Genomic DNA, 22844 nt, shown 5'->3' with positions numbered 1-22844 from the left:
TGCTTTTACTAAGATGTTTCTTTGTTTTACATAAATAATTACCCCTTGCCAATAGGTTAATATGGTTACACAGTCCGTAATTGCAGCACCAATTATTATTTTAAAGAATGAAAATATCGGAAAATACTATTAGTGGCCTTTTCTGTCTCGCGAAATTATTACAAAAGAATCTAGTTTAAGAAAGTTTTCCGGGTTATATTAAAATTGAAACATTAATTTTTCAGTCGGTAATACATGATTAAGCCCATGATCATATACGTTTGATACATTAAATACTGATTAATATTTGCTTTACAGATATAAGATACTCCCTCAGAAGGTATTAAACGTCAGAAGTGAAACAACGTTGTGTCATTGATAACAGCTAAGCAGCCATCAAAGTTTTTCGGGTTATATTAAAATTGAAACATTAATTTTTCAGTCGGTAATACATAATCATATATGTGCGATACACTGAATACTGATTAATATTTGCTCTACAGATATAAGATACTCCCTCAGAAGGTATTAAACGTCAGAAGTGAAACAACGTTGTGCCATTGATAATAGCTAAGCAGCCGTCAAAGAGTCTTTTACATAATTCAAACCAACGTCTATTGATTTTTGAATTGTCTTGTACTTGAATTTTGAAGGATTTTATTTTTTATTGTTTGCTCCGATGAACTTCAATTTCAGCAATTGATTGGTTTGAAACGCGGTACGAGATGATATAGTTGCCTGTATGAATTGTGGCAATAAACTTTTTTTGACTTATATCAACATCCGTGCCTTTCTTTATTTTATTAATAGAAGAAAAGGAAACATTTTCCAAAAGAAAAGAGAAATCTTCATACCACGGACATTTTTGCAATAAATCAAAGCAAATACAGTACTTTTCGGCTAAGCGTACAACTTGACATATTTTTGTAAACATCACCTATAAGTACAAATATATAAACAAAATTATCGTTTCACAAAAACGTGGTTGCAACAACCGAACTAAACCTGAAGTTAAGATGGGCACGAAAGAAAAAATAAAATTTTGCTTTGATTCCTTATGCAAACAACGGTTTAGTTTTTGCACTAAAGGTTGGAAATAATTTTCCCAATTTCTATAAACTTATTATATTTTCTTTGTTATTATAAGTTTAAAATTTTGCTGCTATGTATTCTTCCAAATGCTCACTCCTTCTTGACTATTTTGTATCGATGACCGCCTAGTTTAAATAACAAATTTTTATTTTCGATTATTTTATCTATTTTCAGCATTTCTATAAAAACACGTCGTTAAGTAAACTGCACGGCAAAAAAAAATTCGTCATTGTTGTCTTTTAAAGAAATATAGTACAATATATGCATACGAATGCAAGAAGAAAGAGCAATTGTGCAATATTATTTTGAAGCGAATCTTAGATACCCCTCCCTTTAATAAAACTTTTTCTTACGAATATGTTCGTGCCGGCTTGCAAAATACAGGACTTTACTTCACAACAAAAGATTTTATTTATTGCATATCATATAAAACATATACAACTTTTTTAGGATTCGCTTCTTTCAGATCGCTAAGTTACTAATATTGTTATTCAAAATTCTGGAAGAAATTGGGAAGAACTAGTATAAAAGGGACAACACATGAGCAAATCAATGTGTAATATGTTAAAAGAGAAATAAAAAAAGAAATGAAAACATTCATATGCTACCCAAAAATTAATTTCACCAGTACTGAGCCTCCGGCGCCATTTTCGTTCTTCATTTTCCTTTCGTTTTAAAAGTTTTATTTATGAGGAGAAGATTTTCTAATTTTCTAGAGAATGCTTTTTCCGTTTCCATAGCAATAAGAGATAACTTTTTTCTATATCATCTAAACGTTTAGAAGATCTCAAAATTTGTTTCGTGAACATCAATTTGTCGTGTATGTGAAAATTGTAGTTTGCCCAAGTCAATTTTTCTGAGACCGGAAGTTATTCTGAGAATAGACGAGTAAGCAAGCATAACAAAATTGATTCAAAATCTTAAACTTGGAATAGTATATAGTCTTGATGAGGTTTCTGACGCACATGTCCACGTGTTACAAACAGAATGACAGCATTGATATGCCCGAATTCTTTTGCAGAAATATAAAAACTTGTTTTTAAATCTTGCACGATCGCAATATAATTAATGGTAAAGTAGTAGTAAACAAAAACAAAAGCTTAATTTGCTCCATCTGCTCCTACAGTGTCCTCACTGCATAAGAACTCGTGCGAGACTGAATAGAAAACTAAACGTTGTGTTGATACATCTCTGTGAAAATGCACGTACAACCTTAATTTAAAAAAATTCTTGATAATTGTATACGCTTATTTTCTAAAGGCCCACAATACATGTAAAGAAATTTAATCAAACATTCTCAATTGTGTACAATACGTATTTTCTCAGATGGTTGGAATTTGTATACGGAAATTATTGAGAATAGATACGCTTAATCTCGCATCGATGGCTTTTTTGCAAAGACCTGTTGAATGCTTGAGAACGAATATGCGTTTATTCTCTAAAGGCCCACAATACATGCAAAATTCTTGATAATTGTATACGCTTATTTTCTAAAGGCCCACAATACTTCCCATACAACCTTATTTCTTGAAAGCGGCGTTACCTAAGTAACTGTAGGGTGATGCAAGGTATTTAATGGTGGAACGTGATCCACTATTGTTTTTTTTTTTTTTTTTTTTTTTTAAACTTACAAATACATATTGTTTATTGACCTTTTCTATTTATTAAAATTCAGCTGATGGTCGCTTTGATGGTTTTAAAGCTTTCATCTGTATTGATACTGATGAAGATTATTTCGTAATTTGACGGCTTCACTTGCAGTTGAAAACGTCAAATTACTTTTCCTAAACTTATACTAGGAAAAAAATAATCTCTTGCATGGTAAGTTAAACCTCCATCATTACCCATGGCGCCATTAATTAGATATCTAGAGCTCGATTTTTTATACATAGCATGCTAGCTCGTTGCTGCACATGTTGTTGTCCATGAAATTTGCAATCATTATTGTCGGCTTGCGGACTACTAAAAAAAATCCAAGGTCTATATGCTGTCCACGGATCACTTTCTTCCAGATCACGAACTTCTTGTTTTCCCCTAGAGGAAATGCCCAAGCATTTCTAATTCAATCTATATATTTCATATAAGTTATGCGTCTTCAACTAGACATTTTCGCTAGACAAGCGCCCTTTGCTTTCAATGATTCGGAAGGGTAACGTCCGCATCATCATTTTGCACTCAAAGTACTTCGCCAACTATTCAGAAAGCCACTTTTTTTTTGCAAGGATATATATATATATACATATATAAGCACTTGCATAAGAAACAGCATGTGTTGCTTGGTTAAGGTAACAAAGCGCATGTTTTGGAAAAAGGAAAAAAAGGGATTAAGTCAATCGCCTTGAGATGGTGTCTTTGAAAAATGTATAACGTGGCATAGGCGCAAAAGGTAATTCGATTAAGATAGACAGTAATTTAATGTACTTACAAGTAATTACTTTAGTAATTAAATAAAGTCTTATTATATGAGCTCAAAAGAATCGTGAAAATAAAGTGTCATAATGACATCAACAAGATTTGAATCTACATCCATTTCCCTTTAACTAACTAAGCTACGGAAAATTAGGTATTCAAGTACTTTATGGTTGCGCCAGGCTGAAAGTTGAAGCTGTGTTCAGCCTTATAGTCTTATATAGCGTTACACTTACAGGTCTGCGTTACTGCATTAGAATTCTACAGCGGGGGACGCAAACGCCTTCTTGCAGCGATTAATAAAATTCATCGATTGAATGTTTTCATCGACAGCAAAGGCTTATCTTCTTAGGCCAACCGTCAGAGTATACTAATATGGTAACCTTTAAAATTCGTCTAAAAAGGAAACTACTTTGTTATATATCATAGTTATATGCGTATCATAGTTTGCATCGATTTTTAATGATTGCATTCATTTGGAGACACAAATTTTAGTATTATATTCAAGTTAGATACGATACCGTTTCTATTTTTATTTTCAAATTTGACGCCCAACGTATTGAAAGAATACATAAGCGAACGAGTCGGAAATGATTTGCCAAATTTCAATCATAACAAAAAATTTTTCGGAATTATTAATGAAAAAAAAGAAACTAAATTTTGTCGCAGTCGAGCACTTAAAATTTTGAACTATAAGTTATACCTTTGCTTTCTAAACGCCATAAGCTTTAATATATAGTTGAATAGAAGTAACTCTGCGGAAAAAATTGTTTAGCACCATTTACTTCATTAAGTGATTGCAAGGAACTTGGTGTTGAAAAAGCAAAGGGCCCACAGCACAAGATTGGCGAATTTAAGAAAATTCGTTTGCATAATTAAAGGCATGCAGTAATAGAGGCAGAGAGACCATAAATATCCCCGACTAGTTACTTATGTATGAGGATTTGTAAGTCTCTGAAGTGTTATGGTATGTAGTGTTGCGTCATTTCAGAAGAGATTGTCGTTTTCTTTTCAATATAAACACAAATGTTGAATGCAAAAACAACTAAAACGCATTTTATTGCAATGCGATTGAAATTAATCAACAAGCCACTTTATTGTTAATACCAAACATTTGTCAAAGTTTACTGCTATCGCGGCATTACTTTTATTATGGTCACCTCGTAAGTATATAGGCACAAAGAAATAAATTTGAATGTGAAGCTATGTCATATAATGTCCAATAAAAAAGGAGCAAGGCAAAAAATTAGCTCACCAACTTCGATATATTACTCTTTCTCTAAGGCAACGGACTAAAAGAACCCCAAACACGAACTGGTTGGACGTTGGTTATCGTGAGGAACTTGTCAATTACTTACTGTTCTTCAGAATGTGCCGAATTAAAAATTCAATAGAAAATATATTATAATAATAAAGAAAATAATGTAATCTTTTTAATATAATGTTTTTTAATTTTTTTTAAAACAGAGATTTTTATGTCTTTAACAGAGATTGGATAGGTTTTCATATTTTTAAAAGAGATTAAATAGGTTTTTATATTTATTAACAGAGATTAGATATAGACCTCTTTTTCTTCATGACAAAGCCATTTTTTGAACGCAACTCTATTCTCTCTCTATTCTCCACACATGATACTTTTTTTGATAAAAAAATGTTTATGCACACACGGACAGGAAGGAAGCATGCTTGGCATTACCACTTGCCAATAAATGGCTCGATAAGTAAAAAGTCGCAAAAACAAAAATCATTCACTGAGCAACAACAAAAAAATTAATCTTACTGTGAGAATTGTGTGCCAAATTGGAACCAAAATAAAACCTATAAAAAGACTAATAAGAAGGAGCATGACTAACAGATATAGAAAAAAAAATGAAGCACTAAAAGGAAAAATTAAAATAAAGCAACAAATGACATGAACAACTTAGCTGGTGTTATTCACGTTGCATCTGTAGAAATATAAAACGGAACATGAAACGTTCGTTGTCGGTCTAAACTATATAGAAACGCGTTGTGCTCTACATATGTTGTCGAAACAAATGCGTCAGTAATAAATCCCAAATCGTGAAGTACAAAGCAAATCTCTTAAGAACATCTACTTAGAATCATAATACGCGCATAGTACGCAGGTTATGTCCCACTTTAGTGTTCTTACTTGTTTTAAAATTAAATAAGCCTGTGTAAAATTACGATATCATTGCCGTCTTTTATAATCGAGTTTATGATCGGGATTATAATGATGTTCTGGCGATAATGATGCGGTTTATCTTCGTGTAAAGGTGCGTGTAACGTGTGAAATTTGTCACAAATATCTCAAATACTTATAACTTGCATGCGCAGCATGCACAAATATAGCACGGACAAGTTTAATCCATTAAAGTAAATGATGTCCATTGCGAGTGCCTGCAGATGCACAAGTCGCCTATAGCAGTCCTATATTCTTAGCATTGTAAAAAAGAAGTGTGTCTTGGGAAGCACTTGCCGATTTTAAAGTGAGCGTCAACGTGTTAAGTCGATTCCCAAAATTATTCTGAATCAAACGGTATAACTATAATTACTGTCCATAATTCGAAAAATTGAGTTGGAAAACAAGTAGGCCAGGGCCTACAGTTGTTCATCTAACGTTAAGGCGATATATGGCGAATAGTTGAGAAAGTGCTCCAAAAGTGGTTCTTGTTTGGGGAAATATTTTTTATGACTTTTTCCTAAATATAAACACATTTGCATGGAAAACACTACTGCACTTGAGATTTGAACCCATGACCATTGATTTGTAAGTCGAGACTTTTTTACCTACTCGATCATTCGGGCCGAAAATATCGATTGAGATTCGCTCTTGTCTACGTCATGGTAACAATGACAATTGATTGGGCAATGAACGTATTTGTAGCAAAATCGCGATTGCAATCTTCTATACGCGCTGTGGGAGCACATGAATTCTTATACGTAGACAATTTATGGGCGCTTTTTGTGCTGGCCGCCTTGCGTGGAATATACCTGCTTTCTCTACCAAGGAAAGTGCATGAAGTTTTCGTAAACTTTAACAGCTCCTTGATCGTAGTGAATAACTGAATCTATTTAATCATGTCCCTCTGTCCCTTTGTGTAATTGTTATTAAATATTGATATGCTTTTGTACGCGCATTTAGATACTTACAGAACCTATTTTAGGTTACCATTGAGTGACAAGCATGCACTAATTTTGTTATTCCATTCCAAGGTTACCGATTTAGCTAAGTCAAGTCCACAAGCTCGTTTGCGTTTAAAGTTAATAAAATTTGATGTTGACAGTGATGCTTTGCACATATATTATTGAATTCCTTAGAAGAGGTTTGGAAAAAAGCTTAATCCGCCTGCAACATGTACGCGTAAACACGGCACGGCCGGATTAGAATAAAGTAATAAAACTATATCCTCCTTTAGACGAATCTTACCATCGCCAACAAATATGCAATAATCGACGAAATATTTGAATGTCCAATTTCAAGTTTTCTATGGAGATGTCTAGTGCACACACTTTGGTGCTGTAAACGAAAACACAAACGTAACGGATACTAATTATTTGATACTTGAATACAGTTATCTTCTTCGATGTTGCAAACAAAAAGGCAAACATAATGGGCCCTAATTGTTCGGTAGTTGAATAAAGTTATCTATTTTCCTTGATGCACGACAAGAGATTAGTTCTAATAAATAAATGTTAAATAAAAAAAAAAAGTTCTCTACTTTTCTTTGATGCACACAAAGCCGTTTGACTCTGTGCTGTAAATATGTACCAAAGCTAAGCGTATTCGATAGGTAGCTTCGGTTAATTTTGAGATTGACGCACATAATACTGGTTGCAGTATTTAATAGCGAAGGAGAGTTATTTTTTGTACCAAAGCTTACTATTACATAAGAATCGATTCATCTCCAATTACAATACATTTTACACGCTGCTTGAAACAAGTGTCGATAAAATAAGTATTATGGCTGCAGCTTGGAGTCCGCCGCCGTGGATGAAAATCAGTAATGCAAGGACTGGCTATAGTTCTTTGAAACAGTTGACATATTATGAAGCAGGATCCATCGTAAGCCGATGAGAATCTGTTAATTTAAATCGAAACTTTGGTAACTTATACAGGTGTGATGGATGAAAAACATTTAAAAAAGCGTATCGACATGAAAGAGAGCTGTACTTTAATGCATTTTAAACAAAGTTAGAAACAATTAAATTCATCTTCACCCGTGACAAAAATCACGAATAGATCAATAGTGATGACGTAACCCAATGTCGTAGGTAATTGATTATAGTAGCGCAAAAACAAGAATGTTCCTTAGATGAACTTACAATTACAATTTCCGTTAAGCTGTAGCAGAACGCGTCGGCGTTCTGAACAGAAAATGTTTGAACCCAAACTGCCAAGCGACTCTATGATAGCACAGAATTCTTGACAATTGTGTCCGGAAGATAGTAAATGTAGGGTCGGATAGGATAAGTCACAGTTTACTAAGTATTATTTATACGTTTTTTGATTTTACAAATAGAATGAGAACATTAGTTAACCCAGCACCAGATAAGAACAGAGAAGGACATGTTGACAGCAAATTTAAAAAGAAAACATGACTAATAACTGAAAGAATGAAAAACGCTCATTACAAAATAAACGTATAAAAGATTAAACACATTTTAGATGATATAAACGAAAGCTTTGGTATATAAACAGATCATTTTTTAATTAATAAATCCACAAATCATTCATTTAAGGTTATAGACTTTTCAAAGAAAGATGCACTTTAACGGAGTAATTCTCGATTAGTAAGATATCTAATTAGAAAAAAATCAAAATCCAATCACCTTGAACTTGCGGTTACTTTGGATAAACTGGTTTTTAGTTATTTCTAAACCTGAATGTGCTAATAAACATGAAAGTCATCCTGGAATGAGTTACGGAAGCGCGAAATCTCTGTACTTCACTTAGATTGGTTTCTTTTTGGAGAACTAAATGTCGAAAAGTTAAAATAAAGGGCTGAAATAGTCTAAAAAGACGGGTATTCGTAAATAAAAATTCTTAATGTACACCCCGACCAAGCAAAACTAATGTAATCATAAAAATTTTTTTAAACACGACTTTTATACTACCTGCTCAAATTAGTTTAGCAAACTGACAAAAGCAAGCTTTCACTTGAAATTTCATTATTGCATTCGAGCAAATTTAATTGGAAGGGCGTCGTGAACGATACGTATTTTCCGTTTTTATAGTCAAGCAACATTTTTTACTTACTTTTCTAAAAATTCGACGATACTGAAACGATACGAAGAGAAAAGTCTTTAAAGATAACAATAATAATTATAAGCAGAAAACATTTACCGCTAAAGGAAGAGGAACTAAATCTCGGCGACTCCCACTACGTATAAAAAGTGGGGTTCTCTGTCTGACAAACAATCTTTGCCTTATCGATAATGCAGTTTAAAGATATTTGATTTCAATCTCCCTCAAAAAGTGATGATCAAAAATTTTAACTATAATTAAAGAAAACTATTATAAAGAAATGAAAAGGCGTCACTAAGAGTGAAAGTTGAAAAAATATCCGCAAGTGCGTCGATTAAGGGATTGCGTTGGAGCAAAATCTATGCTTTACCTAATTAGAAACTCAACCATATGTTATCACCGCTATCTAGCCATCGTACTAATAATCCTTCTAATCCGCCCTTCCATACATTTTCTTTTTTTTGGAAACTGTATATTTTTGTTTTTACCTTTATTTTGTCAATTTTCGTCTACAAAATTTTTAACAATTTTTTAAAATATTTATTTTATGTTTACTTTTAAATATTTTATTTGTAAATTTTAACTATTTTTTAGAAACTATTTTTTAATAATTTGTGACACAACTTGAAACTTTCGATAAGTTTTTCTTTCTGTTTTGTTACCGAAGTTAGCGTTGGCAAGAAATCGATATACCATACAATAAAAATACATACGATAATAAGTAATAAAAAAGTATAGTCAAACGAATTAATGGTTATCATTGGGAATTTGTTGATTAAAGCAACAACTTCTTAAATACAAGCATGGTGATAAGAATCGATATATAACTGTTAATCCGCTTTGTTAATTTTTATTATATAATGAAATTGTCTTAAATAATTATTATTTCTAATAAATAAATTAAACTCAAACTTAAGAATACTACATATTCAATATAAGTAGCATAATTTGAAAATATGGAACTGGATCGAACTCATAGCAATAGTAGTATTATTGTATGTGAGCTAAAAAATTTGTTTATTTTATTTATTTATAAATTCGTTTAAAACTTTTCGATGACTTATTTCAAAACAGCCCCCTATTTTATATTCTACATGGTGAGCTCTGAGTTTTATTTGTCTCCTATCAACATTAGATTAAATATATATAAACAAGCATACTTCAAATTGAAAAAAAAAAAAAATTGAGGCTCGGCAATCCTGACAGAAATTTTTAGCGCATTTCGATATTTTTTTTTAAAGTTTTATAAATAAAATTGCCTACTAGCGGTAAATTTACATAAAATTGTTTTTGCTGAATTAAGTCGGAATTTATATAAAAAGAAAAATACATTCCAAACAAAAAAAATACGTGAAAAGTAGTACAAACTATAATTAGTCAAAAGACATCAAGGCAAAAGCCAAAATGGCTGATAAACGTGCACGAAAGGAAGAAGTAAGTTTTTTAAAGACTGCTCCACATTTGCTCGGTTTGTCTTTGTTTTCTTTTATTTGACTGAGTCTTTTTTAAGTTTACAGATTTAGAGGCAGTGGATGATATGCTTATTAATGTTAATAATTTTATTGAAGGGATTTACCGTGATTTGAATATTCGATCAATTAGTATACCTGAATTCAATCCGATGTCTCAAATTTTAAATTCACAGTCTCGATCGACATCTCCGTCGTCTCCGCTGTCGTCACCAGTTATTGCTTTGGATAGAGATATAGTTACCAATACATCAAATAGTCTAAATTTTCGTGGAAGCCATAGAATTTTAGAACCTATTTCACATCCTGAAGTTGTAATTGACACTGTTCGAGGTAAAAAGCAACGATGGTTGATTAAGTGCTCCATAGTATTATAATTGTCTCATTTACAGTTAACCGCATTTATGGGACACCAGATCACAATCAGCGTTCTATAGGAATTTCCATAGGTAATTGTAGCACTATTAGAAGCGTACCCATTTTACCATGCGGCCCCGTATCACAAATAATGAGCTCAAGTATAAATAATGCGAATTTGAGGACAAATAGTTCTTGCCTCCGAAACACTAGCGCCTGCCCCGCAAATGCGGCCGAATCAATTGTCGACTTGACAATTTTGCAAACACCAGAATCTTTAAGATACAGGAGTGCGGTGGGGGAGGGTCGCGGTGGTCATAGACGCAATAACTACAAAGATGGGGACGTTACCATAGTTCCATCCTGTAGTAATGAAGTGATTGACTTATGTACACCCACAGTTTCGGCACCAGTCTCAAAACGGGCTTTACGCCTAGACCAAAACTCATCCGTGCACAATATTTCGGAATCACCTATACGCCCCACAACCTCAAGTAATCAATGTCGCAGGCGTTTCTCCAACCGCCCCAACCATTCCCAACAATTAATCGTCAATCGCGATACAAGCAAGCCCAAAAAGGCTACAGATAAGTCGTCCTCTAATGAATATTCATTATTGTCGACCGTACTGCCAACTACGCCAGGTGCTCGCACACCTTTCATGTGTCCAGTATGCATGGAATCAACTGTGCAGCGGCAGCCTACGTCTACACGTTGCGGCCATGTATTTTGTCAAAGCTGTATTCGTCAAGCGATAGAGTTCAGCCGTAAGTGTCCTTTATGTAAAGCGAAAGTGCTGCCAAATCATCTATTACGGATCTACTTATAATTGAATAATTTTAAATCTGTTTTAGCAAGTTTTTTTTATAAAAGGAGAAAAATTTGAAATAGGTATTTTGAAGGATTTGTAAAGCTTTTGCTCTTTTTTTTTCAATATTTAGTTTGTAAATTATGTGTGTATGAGTTTGTTATTTTTTTGTTTCGCTTGTTTTCACATAATCAATACATTTATTAAAAGAAATTGTAATTGAAAAACCGAATCGTTTTGAGGTTTTAAATTGTAAAATTGTAATTAGAAGAAGCAGGCTACTAGTCATATGGCCACCCGCTAAGTCAACTTCCGAAGAGAAGAACGCGTGTTTTGGTATTATCGTAAAATTCGGAAACAGTCATTGGAACAATCGTTAATCGGAAAAATTAACATCCGGTAAAAATAATGTGGTGGCATTAGTTTTGATTTTTGAATCTTGAATGCAATCAAAAAATGCTTGAATGCTTGCAAAAAATCGACAAATAATTGACTAGGCGATATGGGAACATTGCCAATATATGGATTTATCAAAGGTTCGCATTTACTTTTACGTTTTAGTTATTGTGTTATATCCCTTTTTTGCCACTCATCATCAACCACCTTCATTTTCCTGCAAATTCGACGGGAAAAATATGCTTTCCAAGCTGGAAAACATACATTTCAATGAGATAACTTATATAAAGGCTTTACACGTGAAAATTGTGTTTTTTCATGGCGAAAGCATAATCTATCCATTACCGACATATTACAAGTTGGACCCTGTCTTTGAAAAGCGTGAAGTCATATTTAAACATTAAACGATTCAAAGCCGTCATTACATTATGAACATTTTTTTTACTTATGAACACATCTGGGAGACCAATGTAAAATCACGGAAGAACTGCTGCATCTTTATCAAATTTATAGAGGGAATATTGTTTATTTAATCCATAGCATGGACTTACATGGACCTACAAGAGTAATATAAATTTTTACTTATTTTATTATTAGTTTTGCATTTAATCTTAGAGATAGAGAGAATATTTTCTAATTACCATGTTAATATATATAGCAATAATATGAAATTAAACGATTTCTTTTTGTAGAAAATATAGTTGCTTCTATTGCATGCCTTTATCTTGGCTTTGATTTTCGTTGTTTTCGTGGTCAAGTGGCGCATATAGTAAAAATAGGGTTTTTATGGGATGTCGTCTACGAATTTAAGGAGCTAAGGCAGTTTCCCTTAAAAATTTGCGTTCGGAGTTTTCGTACATTCGGCTTTCGATCCAGAGTTTTTACAAAATGTTACTTCGCATTGTAAGTGTGATTTCAGCAGACATGTAGACGGAACGGACGTCGGCTGAAGCGATTCCTTTTTTTATATTGTTGTTACTTATTATATTATAATACTTTATACAGTGCCTTCGGAGATTTCTGGGCACTATGTGTGTACGGCGCTAGCCTAACTAAATTAAGATCATGCTAATCTCTTTGGTAATATGTAATTATGTAATTCGTCTATGGCACGCTCCATTTTAGTGCCCGATAAAAGTTAATTACATGAACCAAAAAAATGACCAATCTCCAGGAGAGGAGAAAAGACCGTAAGGGCAAACGTCACAGAGCAAACTAAAGAAAGAATAAATATTAAGATCGTCCGCACCGGTGCGTTAGAAATGTGAATTACATTTCATTTTATTCAGTACTCTACGAGCGTCGGAAAACACAAGATTGAAAACATACTAAAGTATTTCCTTCTTACACTTTACTAATACCCATCGAACAACTGTCGCACTAAATATCATTATTCCTTTTTTAGTGATGGGACTACAACTTTGCCTACTTTTTACGATTCTTTGTGGGAATTGGCTCGAGCTTAGAGAAGACATTTAATTTATATATTTTATAAGTGGTTTAGTTACCTATATACGACACAGTTAAGTATATACATTCTAGAAACATTTCTATATTAGAATTACACAGACTTGTAAATTAAACGTCTTCCACAGACAGCTACTTCACCAGTATTTTTTGGTGGGAATACGTCTTTTTGAACGTTTTTGAGGGTTTGTAGGAATTGACAAATCATATGGTTTTGCATTAATACAAACAAACAAAGCAAGAAGAAAAATGCCATCATTTTTTCAACCATTGTTGGCATTATTAATGTAAAATATTGTGATTTCTTAGATTATAACCATTTTAACCGTTCTTCCTTCTTTTTTTTTTTAGTGTAATTTCGAATCTTGAACGAGGTGAGCTTCGCGCATACAATATGTAAATATTGATAATGAGAAAATACACAATAAACACTATTGCATATAGTTGACTAATTCATATGTATATAATATTATTGGCGTTGCAAATAAATAAAATAAGAATAAAGCATCATTTTGGGTTCATCTTGAAGTCTTTTGTTCCCATTTTTATAAAAATTAAATTTCCTGTGAAAGTTTGGAGGTGTTGTGTTCGTAAATTTTGTAAATTTCCATTTATGCGATAATATAATCTACGTAAAAGTAGACACACACTACTTGCTTTAAGTATTTCTTAATTAATTATGCAAATGGCGTTCATAAAGCTTCTTCGAAACTGATTGGGACCAGAGATTTTTCTGGTAGAGAAAATTGCAATAATTTAATAGAATAAATCAAAAAAAATTTAATTATAACGTTTAATAGCAATTCAGTAATAATAAGCGGTGAGCGTGTATTACGCTAGTGCTCTAAATTGTAATTTATTTATGCTTTAAAGTTCAGAACACGTTGTCCATAAGAAAAGTTAATTAAATAGTTAAATAAAACATAATACGAAATGGTTATATATTGCCAAAAGGAAAATCAAGAAGTAGAGAAAGATAAAGAGTAAAAAATTTGTGCATGTGCAAATAAGCTAATTAGAAGTAATGGGTGAAAATATAAAAAGAAAGACATGTTATCTTTTTTATTTTATTCACTAAAAAAGTAAGGAAGAAAATAATAGTATTAATGAAGATATACATTTCTAACAGTCTTTGCAGTCAATTCAGTCCATAAACAAGAGAGATTGCCGAGACCGTAATATACAAGGCTACAGATAATACTTCTATCGTTTTATGTTTTCTGCCATAAATTCGTCAACAAATCGAGAAAACAAGACAAGAAACAATCAAAAACTACATCAACCAACCACACCCCTCGACTTGTTTGAAGTGATTGTTTACAGTATAAAAAATGATGTATAACAAAAAATATACCAGAAACTATAAAATACCCTCAAATTTCAAAGTAAATTTGCACGCGCACTGAAATTCGCAGTAAATTTATAAAGACAGGTCATGTCCTTGAAGTATTAAGTAAGGTTTCAGAAATCGTAGAAAGCAAAACCAAACACCTTTTCAACCACTACTCAGAATTCTTCATGTGATAGCCTTAAGAGGAAGTGATGTCGTGCAAGCCTTTTATTGTGCTATAAAGATCGTAAATCTTACAATTATTTGTAGAGTATTCTTCCCTTATTATATATTCCTGTCCACTTTGATTTAAGTTGCAGTGAATACATTTACAATATGTTTGTGGTAAGGTACACATTTCAGCAACATCCTCAAAGTCGTAGCTGTGTTCGTCATCAACACTCATATTTACAACATTGCATTTGGGCGTGTTGTTGTTTGTTGTTGCTGGTCTACATATGTCTGCCAATGCTTTGTTGTACATCTCTATTAACATTTGCTGCCGCTGCGGATACACAGTCAAAAGGTGAGCAAATTCAGATTTATATGCTTAATATTATGTACGTGTATCATATGATTTGCTATTTGGAAACCATATGCGAACATTTTTTATACATGCTTTCAAGAAGTGGATACTATGTAAACGAACTAAGCCTGGGTTCTTGTTAAAATGTGTTTCTCACATTCTTGCGATTAATCAATCAACAGAAGTTTTTAACGAAAAGAATGGTTAAAAGAAAAGAATTAATATACGTGTTATACAAAGCGTCGAACACGGAGGAATTTTGAAGTGCATTAAATTGAGTGTGTTCAAGAAAAATTAAATACTACTAAAAAAATGGGTGATTGCATTCCGAGACACACACTTAATAATTGAAAGAAGTAAGCCTTAGAAACATATTGCTGTATATATATTTTCTTTTGGTCTATACGAGTCACGTAAACAAATTTTATATCTTTCTCTCTTTACTTCTATAAAAAGACAGTTTATTTTATCAAAATGAGAGGTGAATACATGCATTATATTTTTGCGGGAGTTCTAGGCCCTCCTAATGTAATACAAGTGCATATACTGTATTATTCCTGCATCGAAATTTCGAAAATTTTCGTTTTGTATGGTGGTTGGTTAATTTTTCCAAAACCCAGAACGAAGCTTTAGAAAGCCCAGAAGGTGTACTTATTCTTGACCAGTGTCAAGTTTAGAATCTAAGCAAGCATGTCTGCGTGCGTGTTACCTGCGATAAACATTCTTTCCTTCGAAAAATAAAAATTTCCTTGTCTGCAGAACATTCTTGAAAATGGGCCAATCAGTCGAAGGACACTCTTACATTTTAACTTAAATTCTAAGTTTTTCGCTCATGGCTCATAACCTGCAACAGACAGACCGCAAAAATATCTATGTACATTCTACAAACGTACAAAAAGTCCACTAAGCGCGCTCATTATTACAAAGTATGGAATTTTTTCAGTCTGCTTTAGTATAAAGATTAATTCGCCTGAGTGGCCGAGTAGGCAAAGAACTTCGACTGTCGCGACTTAATGGTAGTAGGCTCAAACCTCAAGTATGCTAAAGTTTTCAATAAAGCCGACAGTCTTAGAATGCTAGTGCTTTAAGGTCTTAAGCTTAAAATTTATTTCTCTGGCTGAATTAATTATAATAATAATAATTTCTCTGTTGAACGCAAAAGGAGAGTATGTTTTAAAATTTTTGAGCTTTTAACGTTACGATCGAAAATAAATTTATATCACATTTTATATCATCCTGCTTTATTAAATAAAAATTTATTAATTATATTTAATTGAGCAATTAAAAAAAATAAGCAAAAAGCTTATACCAGCAATGTAATGAATACACAACTTAATTCCTATTTCTTTTCTTTTTTAACGGGTAAATTTTACAACTAACGGAAATAAAAGTTGTAGAAAAACATATGACCGCATTGGATATTATAAGAGAGAAATAATATCTTAGTATAATTTTTACGTAAAACTTATGTCACACTATTATGTTGCGAACTTCCTACGACATTATAGTATTCAATTAAGTGCACATACAGATATCTAAACATATCGTACACAAACACGCTGATTGGTTTATAAAAGATAAATCCATTCTCTGTAAAAAAGAAATTTGCATTCATAATACATGTGAGTTTATGATATTATGATCAATATAATACATCGGGATGGATTAGAGTCGTCCCTACAGTCAATGGATATCTTTCGACAGTTAAATAAGTAGATATGTGGATGCTGGAACATACCTTTGACTATATATTAACTTTGGAAAAATTGGGCAATTAAAAGGAAACGGGGGAAATTTCATAGGTGTCTGAGGTATTTAAACCAAAAACTCTTCTGACCATTTCACTAAGATAATGATACAAATATTCGCTAAGACATGAATATCGCTTTCTGATATATCTACATTTTCACTAACATATAACGGTATTATTAAATGATTTTTACTTATAACAAATACATATCTGCATGATAAGAATCGTAGCCCCTCTATTTTATTCATTTTTGTCTTATTGTTACTGACTTTAATTGTTTCTTTTACTTTAAACCTCTGTTCATATATCCAGGAAATGCTTTTTTTCTTATATTATTACTTTTAATTGCAAACACATTTTTTTGTACAGTTTCTTATATTAATTGCGCTAGACTAGTTTAGCCATTTATTCTGCTCTAGAAAAACTCGTCTTTTTATCCATTCAGTGTCAATTCGCTTGCAGGGGGTTCTCAATTATTTTGAACTGTGTCTATCAATTTTGAATAGTATACTTGCTAAGTGTAAACGCAGCTTACTTTGTTATGGTCATTCGATTAAACATACTTGAAAACGTAAAAAATTTCTCAAACAATTCAAATTTGCAAGTCTTGGAAGGGTGAGAAGTGTAATCGAAATATAATTTCCCTCGGGACAATTAACAAATATAAAAATAATGTTGACTCATATTCTCCGCTTGAGTAGGTAAGAACCGTGAGCGCGAAGTCAGTGTTTACGGCTTCGAATCTCAAGTGCGGTAGGGTTTTTTCGTTGGTCGCAGCTGTAGTGAGTACTCAGTCGATAAAGGCATAACGCTTATTGATTGGGCACACTTTCAAGTTCCCGTACTTAAGATAATATAGGCTAGCATATAAGCAAACTTTGAAAGGTCACTGCGGGCAAACCATGTCTTGTGAAAAAATGAAACTTGGAAAGACTATTAATAGAGGATTAACTATGTGTTAATTTCATTTTCTCACACGACATGGTTTGCACGCAGTGACCTATCATAATAATTGTCAACGTCTTATGACGAAAATTTGTTCACGATAGTAATTTGACATAAAAATTAAGTGGAACAATTTTGAACCAGATGAGTCTACCCATTGGACCTTGCTCTATATAAGATTTCCCATCTGTAGTAAGCCCTACAGAAAAAAGGTCAATTTTTAATATTTTAAGATGAAAATTAGTCCCTCGTAGCAATTTAGCAAAGAAACTAACGGTAGCGAACTTTGATCACATAAATCTGTCCTTTAGATTTTAACATATATAGGGGTTATCATGGAAAGCAAGCTCTTATGTGGAGAGAAAGTCTAATTTCTACTTTTTTTTTGGCGGAAACTAAGAAATAATGAAGGTTTTAGGGAAGTTTTAAGTTAGATCACGCCACGTGATGTTTGGGTATCCTTATGAAAAGCGCGCCTTTGCAGCAAACTAATATGTAATTTGTGTATTATCACCAAAACGAGGGAGTAATCGTACTAGGCAAAGTGGTGTATAGTATTGAAAGGTTGGCCTTGCCCAACTATAATGTTCTTACTTTTTTTTTTATGTTGAATTTTCCTATTTTCTTTCTTTGTTAAAATTTTGCTATTGTTATTAACACTAATGTCTTTTATTGTTAATATGTCATTTGTTTGAAAGATAGGTGTGGCTTTCTGGATTACACTTCCAATGCTCAATGTCTTTTTTTTAATCTAAGAATTCAATTCATTAGTCTAAAATTAAAATAATAATAATAATAATAATAAAAAAATTTGGGATAAGCTCAAATTTTGATGCAATTTAAATATCCGGGAAAATTAATGTTAGAATATATGCAAAATGTTCCAATGTCGGGATGAGTGGATCATTTTTATTTTAATCAACAGAAAAGATCCTAGAAGGTTTGAAATCAAAAAAGACGTTTTTGCTAATGCAGGAATGCCGACAAAAGACGGCAGCCTGAAGTCGTCTCTGAATCTCATCATACGCACTACTCTAATCCTTCCCTGTGTAAACATATCGAATTCCTAAACTTTGTAACTCCTATCAAAATTAATGAACCTCATCTGTCCGTTCTAGAAATAGACAAAATGCGTCGCATCCAACACAATATTTTTCATTCTTCTTTAGGGTTGATGTCTGGTTGTTTTAATCGGACAAATGTCTTTTTTTAAAAAAAGGGTTGTTAATGGCTCCAAAGAACATTCACTTAGATAAAGAGTTAAGCCAACGACCGATAGATCAATTTTTAATTGAAATTTTTTAAAAGTCTTAAGATAAGTATTAAAGAAATATAAAAGAAGGAAGCAAAGTGACAAAATCAGATCTTTTTATACATTTATTTATTTTATAAGTAAGCAAGTATAGTAGAATAAGCATGTATTGTATCCTTTACTTTTCTTTTTTAACTGCTACGACTTGCAACGTCGTCAAATGCTAAACGCAACGTCATTCATAGAGTCAAAAGCATCTTTTAATTGATAAATATTTAAAAGATGAAAAAGAAAATGGTTTCGTGAGGGGCGCACGGGGCAATCTAGCTTTTGAACAAACGGAGATCCAAATTGCTCTCCCTCTTTAATTTTTTATGTGAGAACAGGCAGCACATTGTGCCTGCTTGTATTACAATAACTTCGCTTTTTATTTAGATTATTTTTTTCTTTGATTGTTGTTATTGTTGTCGCTCTTTGTACAGTTCATGGTGCAAAGATAATGTAAAACATTAACAAAAATTGTTGTATAAAAATGCAATAACCTCTGCGTGCTTATAGAATCGCCGCTACAAAAACCTTGACTCAATAAATATTGGACTTTATTAATTTACTCCAAAATAGATGTTTCAAGTTTGCCAAAGAAGGAGAAATAATGTGGTTTTCATAACTATAAAATCGAAGAAAATGTTTTTATTATTCGAATAAGTTTGTAGATTTTAAACTAAATATCTGTTTTACAAGCGAGTGCTGTTCATTAATTCGATGGCGAAAAATCGGACAATATCGACGATGCAAAAGCTGATATAAAATTCGGGGTTGAGTTAGTATTTTGTTGTATTTTCTACGCAGTATTGTAAAGACAGCGTAAGCGTTCATCGTCCATGCGAGTGAGCTTCCGCATACATAGATTGTGCCACAAATTATAGTGTTGTTATGCTATAAATATATAATATAAAATCGTGACCGCTAGGAAAATTATAGTTAATATAAGTAATATATGTCCCTCTATCCATTTGATAGCCTTGAATATAAAATATGATTTATCGTCAAACCAAGAACATCAGATGCTGGTTTGAGACAATCAGGTGAGTGTTGCCCGATTTATTGGCATTAACACCATCCCGCGGAAAAAACCGTAGTCTTGTTACGTGACCCAATATATATATTATATATTCTAATATTATCTAATATGATTCTAATATTATTATATTATTATTATTGGAAGAGTATGTTTTTTCACAAATAATATTAACGCTATGGGTGATAAAAATTGCGTAACTCGATATGATTCGTAGCATGAAAGTTCCACAAAGTTGTATAAATTTTGGGTTAATGATTTAATTCTACTGCTTATTCCTATAATTTGTGCTTTATAATTCTTTTAACATACGCTAAAGAAGGAGGTGTTTTGTTTGGTCAAATATTACAACAATCTATAATATAAATTGTAATAATAATTAAATAAAAAGGAATTTTTTGTATATTGTATTATAAAAGAAATTTCAAGATCACTTGAAAAACTTAACATTCTGAGATGGACACATTAGCGAAAATTATTTTTAAAAACGCCAACGATTCCAGCTATCCTATAAGTGTTTGTTTGACAACAACAATCGACAACGTTCTCTGCAAACGATTGATAATGAATTAATTGTCTTTGAAAAATTAATATCACAAACGCAAAACATACGCCGAACATATAGTGCAATATGTAAGCCTGATACAAAACAAAGCATTGATTAATAATTGCGGTAAGAGCTTTATTCATAATCTAACATCCGTCCCTAATGAAAAAGAAAGAGAAACGTATACATGTAATTGAAAATTCATCTAAGGCACGTAACCGCATATTGCACAAATTCTTAACAATTACTATGCTCCGCTCATTGCGCAGCAAAATCAGTTGTCCATAGTCTAGACACAAATGACAAGTGTCACACTAGGGCTTAAAATTATAATGTGAGATATTTAAATAGAAAATAAAATACAAAAAAGAGAACTAACATTAGATCATTCAATAAAGCATTAACAAACAATTGATTGGTAATACTATATGAATATGTGTGTACGAGTATGGTCTGAAACGGCTCCGAATTAACTAAAAGCAGGTTTTTGGTTTTTGCAAGATTCGACTTTACCTATCAAGGTAATTTCTTCCAAGAATGATACAATCAGGCTAACGGTTCTTCATTATTTCGATGCCTTCTTTTTCCCCGGAGTATTCTTTTGAGATATGTCAACAGTGTTACTTCTGGGGAACATGTTGGATAGAGCAACAAACCCAAACAATTTTGCTATTGTAGATATTGGCTTGTGACGCCGTGTTATTGCCTCATTGCGAGCAAACGTGGCGTCCAACGTGCCATTAGCTTTCTCGTGGGTAAATTTTGATTTAATATTTGGAAAGACGTTCTTTGTACATATTCTTGATCCATCCTATAATTTTAAACTCGATGCTTGTTCAGCAATCTTTGGAGAAACTTAGCGATGTGGTTGAAGCTTTTTATCGCTTCGATTGCTCATCATTGTCGAAACTGGTATTGCTGGTAGTATTTTTAAATCAAATGCCCAAAAATCCCTGTGGCTATTGCCTGTCGAAAACAGAAGCGTAATAAGAATCCGGGATATTCACTATTTTTCATTTTGATAAGAACAATCACATCGACTTATTTACATGATTGTCACAAAACAACTGCGCCCTAAAATTGGTCGAAATTTTGATATGTGCTTATCAATTACGGAACATATTTTCCAACTTTTGAGGACAGCGCCGCCATCGTCAGTTTCAAGCCGGGCACTTCAGTTAACCTTCCTTCTTTCTTTCTTTCTATATCCCTTTTACTTCATAAAAAAAAATATATATATATATTTCAACGAGAATATTTGAAAAAAGCGAATACATAAATATTGTGTAATCTAGAATAATAGATAGGTTATTGGGCATATATGAGTATCAAACTTTATAGAAAATCTAATGTGCTTCTTGCTTCGGATATAAAAACGTTAATTACTATTGTGAATGAGATGGAAACGTCTTTAATGAAACATTGGGTGAATTTCCGTAATGAAAAGGCCATTGGCTAAGCATGAATGTAAACATTTTGTGTTAGTCATCAATCTGCCGTTCAATCTATTCAATATTAATTACTACTATCATACAAACTCTGGTCCTAAAAATTATGTTTTCTATATGTACGTAGCCATAATTAAAAAAGAAAAATTTGAAAATTTATTTGCCATGACCATAAACTACTGTCATGGAAGTTTATATTTCCGCCGGAAATGTGACATATACAACACATACACTTTTTTTTTTAATAATATATAATATATATATATATATATGTATATATATGTATATATATATGTATGTATACATAAATATGCATACATGAATTGAATGACTTCATCGTCACAGTTAATGAGCTTTGTTTTTATTTAATTTATCTTAATAAAGTAACGATATTTATAACAAAATTTTTAAAAGGCATTTTTCTTTGCTATTACTTTGCCGTCTTAACCGTAATTGTTTGAAGCGGATTGGCTTAACTATCGTTGATGTTTTGCAAATATTTATATTTAAATTCACTTTTTACTTTTAAGATTGTCGTGAATGTACAGACAAGGAAATAAATGAGGTGCGATTACCTTGCGTAAGCATGCGCTTTTTTAATATGCAGTATTTGCATTTTTATTGTACATCATATTTATATATTTTCCTATTCTTCGAAATTGTGGCTGCGTTGAACTTTCTATATCTCCTAGAGCACCGCATTGTAATCTCCGATTGTACAATATGATGTTAAGCGACAAGCA

General features: G+C 32.3%; 3 protein-coding genes across 7 annotated transcripts in view; 2 read left to right on the top strand and 1 right to left on the bottom strand.

The window, feature by feature from the left end:
- LOC119635099 (AN1-type zinc finger protein 5) overlaps nucleotides 1–9186 on the bottom strand; it is a 40077-nt gene extending 30891 nt beyond the window's left edge. Inside the window, exons 1-3 of the mRNA XM_038029675.1 lie at nucleotides 9099–9186; nucleotides 8828–8979; nucleotides 8741–8761 (exon numbers count right to left, since the gene is read on the bottom strand). The gene's annotated coding sequence lies outside the window, so the exon portion shown is untranslated. The remainder of the gene's footprint in view (nucleotides 1–8740; nucleotides 8762–8827; nucleotides 8980–9098) is intronic.
- Nucleotides 9187–9896: 710 nt separating this feature from the next.
- On the top strand, nucleotides 9897–11461 carry LOC119635098. Of its 2 annotated transcripts, none has more exons than XM_038029671.1 (3): nucleotides 9897–10162; nucleotides 10246–10530; nucleotides 10590–11461. In XM_038029671.1, exons 2-3 carry the CDS (start codon nucleotides 10266–10268, stop codon nucleotides 11381–11383), a joined length of 1059 nt encoding a protein of 352 aa, XP_037885599.1. In that variant the 5' UTR covers nucleotides 9897–10162; nucleotides 10246–10265; the 3' UTR covers nucleotides 11384–11461. The 2 variants fall into 2 exon arrangements, with proteins under 2 accessions (XP_037885599.1, XP_037885598.1); XM_038029670.1 differs by having other exon boundaries at nucleotides 10239–10530.
- A 2211-nt stretch (nucleotides 11462–13672) lies between these two features.
- LOC119635097 (disintegrin and metalloproteinase domain-containing protein 12) overlaps nucleotides 13673–22844 on the top strand; it is a 39424-nt gene continuing 30252 nt past the window's right edge. For 2 of the 4 annotated variants that reach the window (XM_038029668.1, XM_038029665.1), the window contains exon 1: nucleotides 13676–15081. In XM_038029668.1, coding sequence (XP_037885596.1) covers nucleotides 14892–15081 — 190 coding nt within the window. In that variant the 5' untranslated portion in view covers nucleotides 13676–14891. Of the gene's footprint in view, nucleotides 15082–22844 lie in introns of all 4 variants that reach the window. The other 2 variants (XM_038029667.1, XM_038029669.1) reach the window with 2 other exon arrangements.

This window comes from Glossina fuscipes, unplaced genomic scaffold (assembly GCF_014805625.2).
Source record: "Glossina fuscipes isolate IAEA_lab_2018 unplaced genomic scaffold, Yale_Gfus_2 3, whole genome shotgun sequence".
Classification (NCBI taxonomy): Eukaryota; Metazoa; Arthropoda; class Insecta; order Diptera; family Glossinidae; genus Glossina; species Glossina fuscipes.
Note: the sequence above shows the minus strand (reverse complement) of the source record. Positions and strands in the feature narration are given on the sequence as shown.

Excerpts from the sequence above, each read along its gene's own strand:
- LOC119635098 (XM_038029670.1), top strand. The coding sequence starts at position 10,133 with ATGGCTGATAAACGTGCACGAAAGGAAGAA. Across the intron at positions 10,163-10,238 it reads AACGTGCACGAAAGGAAGAA|TTTACAGATTTAGAGGCAGT; the intron begins GTAAGTTTTTTA and ends GTCTTTTTTAAG. Across the intron at positions 10,531-10,589 it reads TGTAATTGACACTGTTCGAG|TTAACCGCATTTATGGGACA; the intron begins GTAAAAAGCAAC and ends TCTCATTTACAG.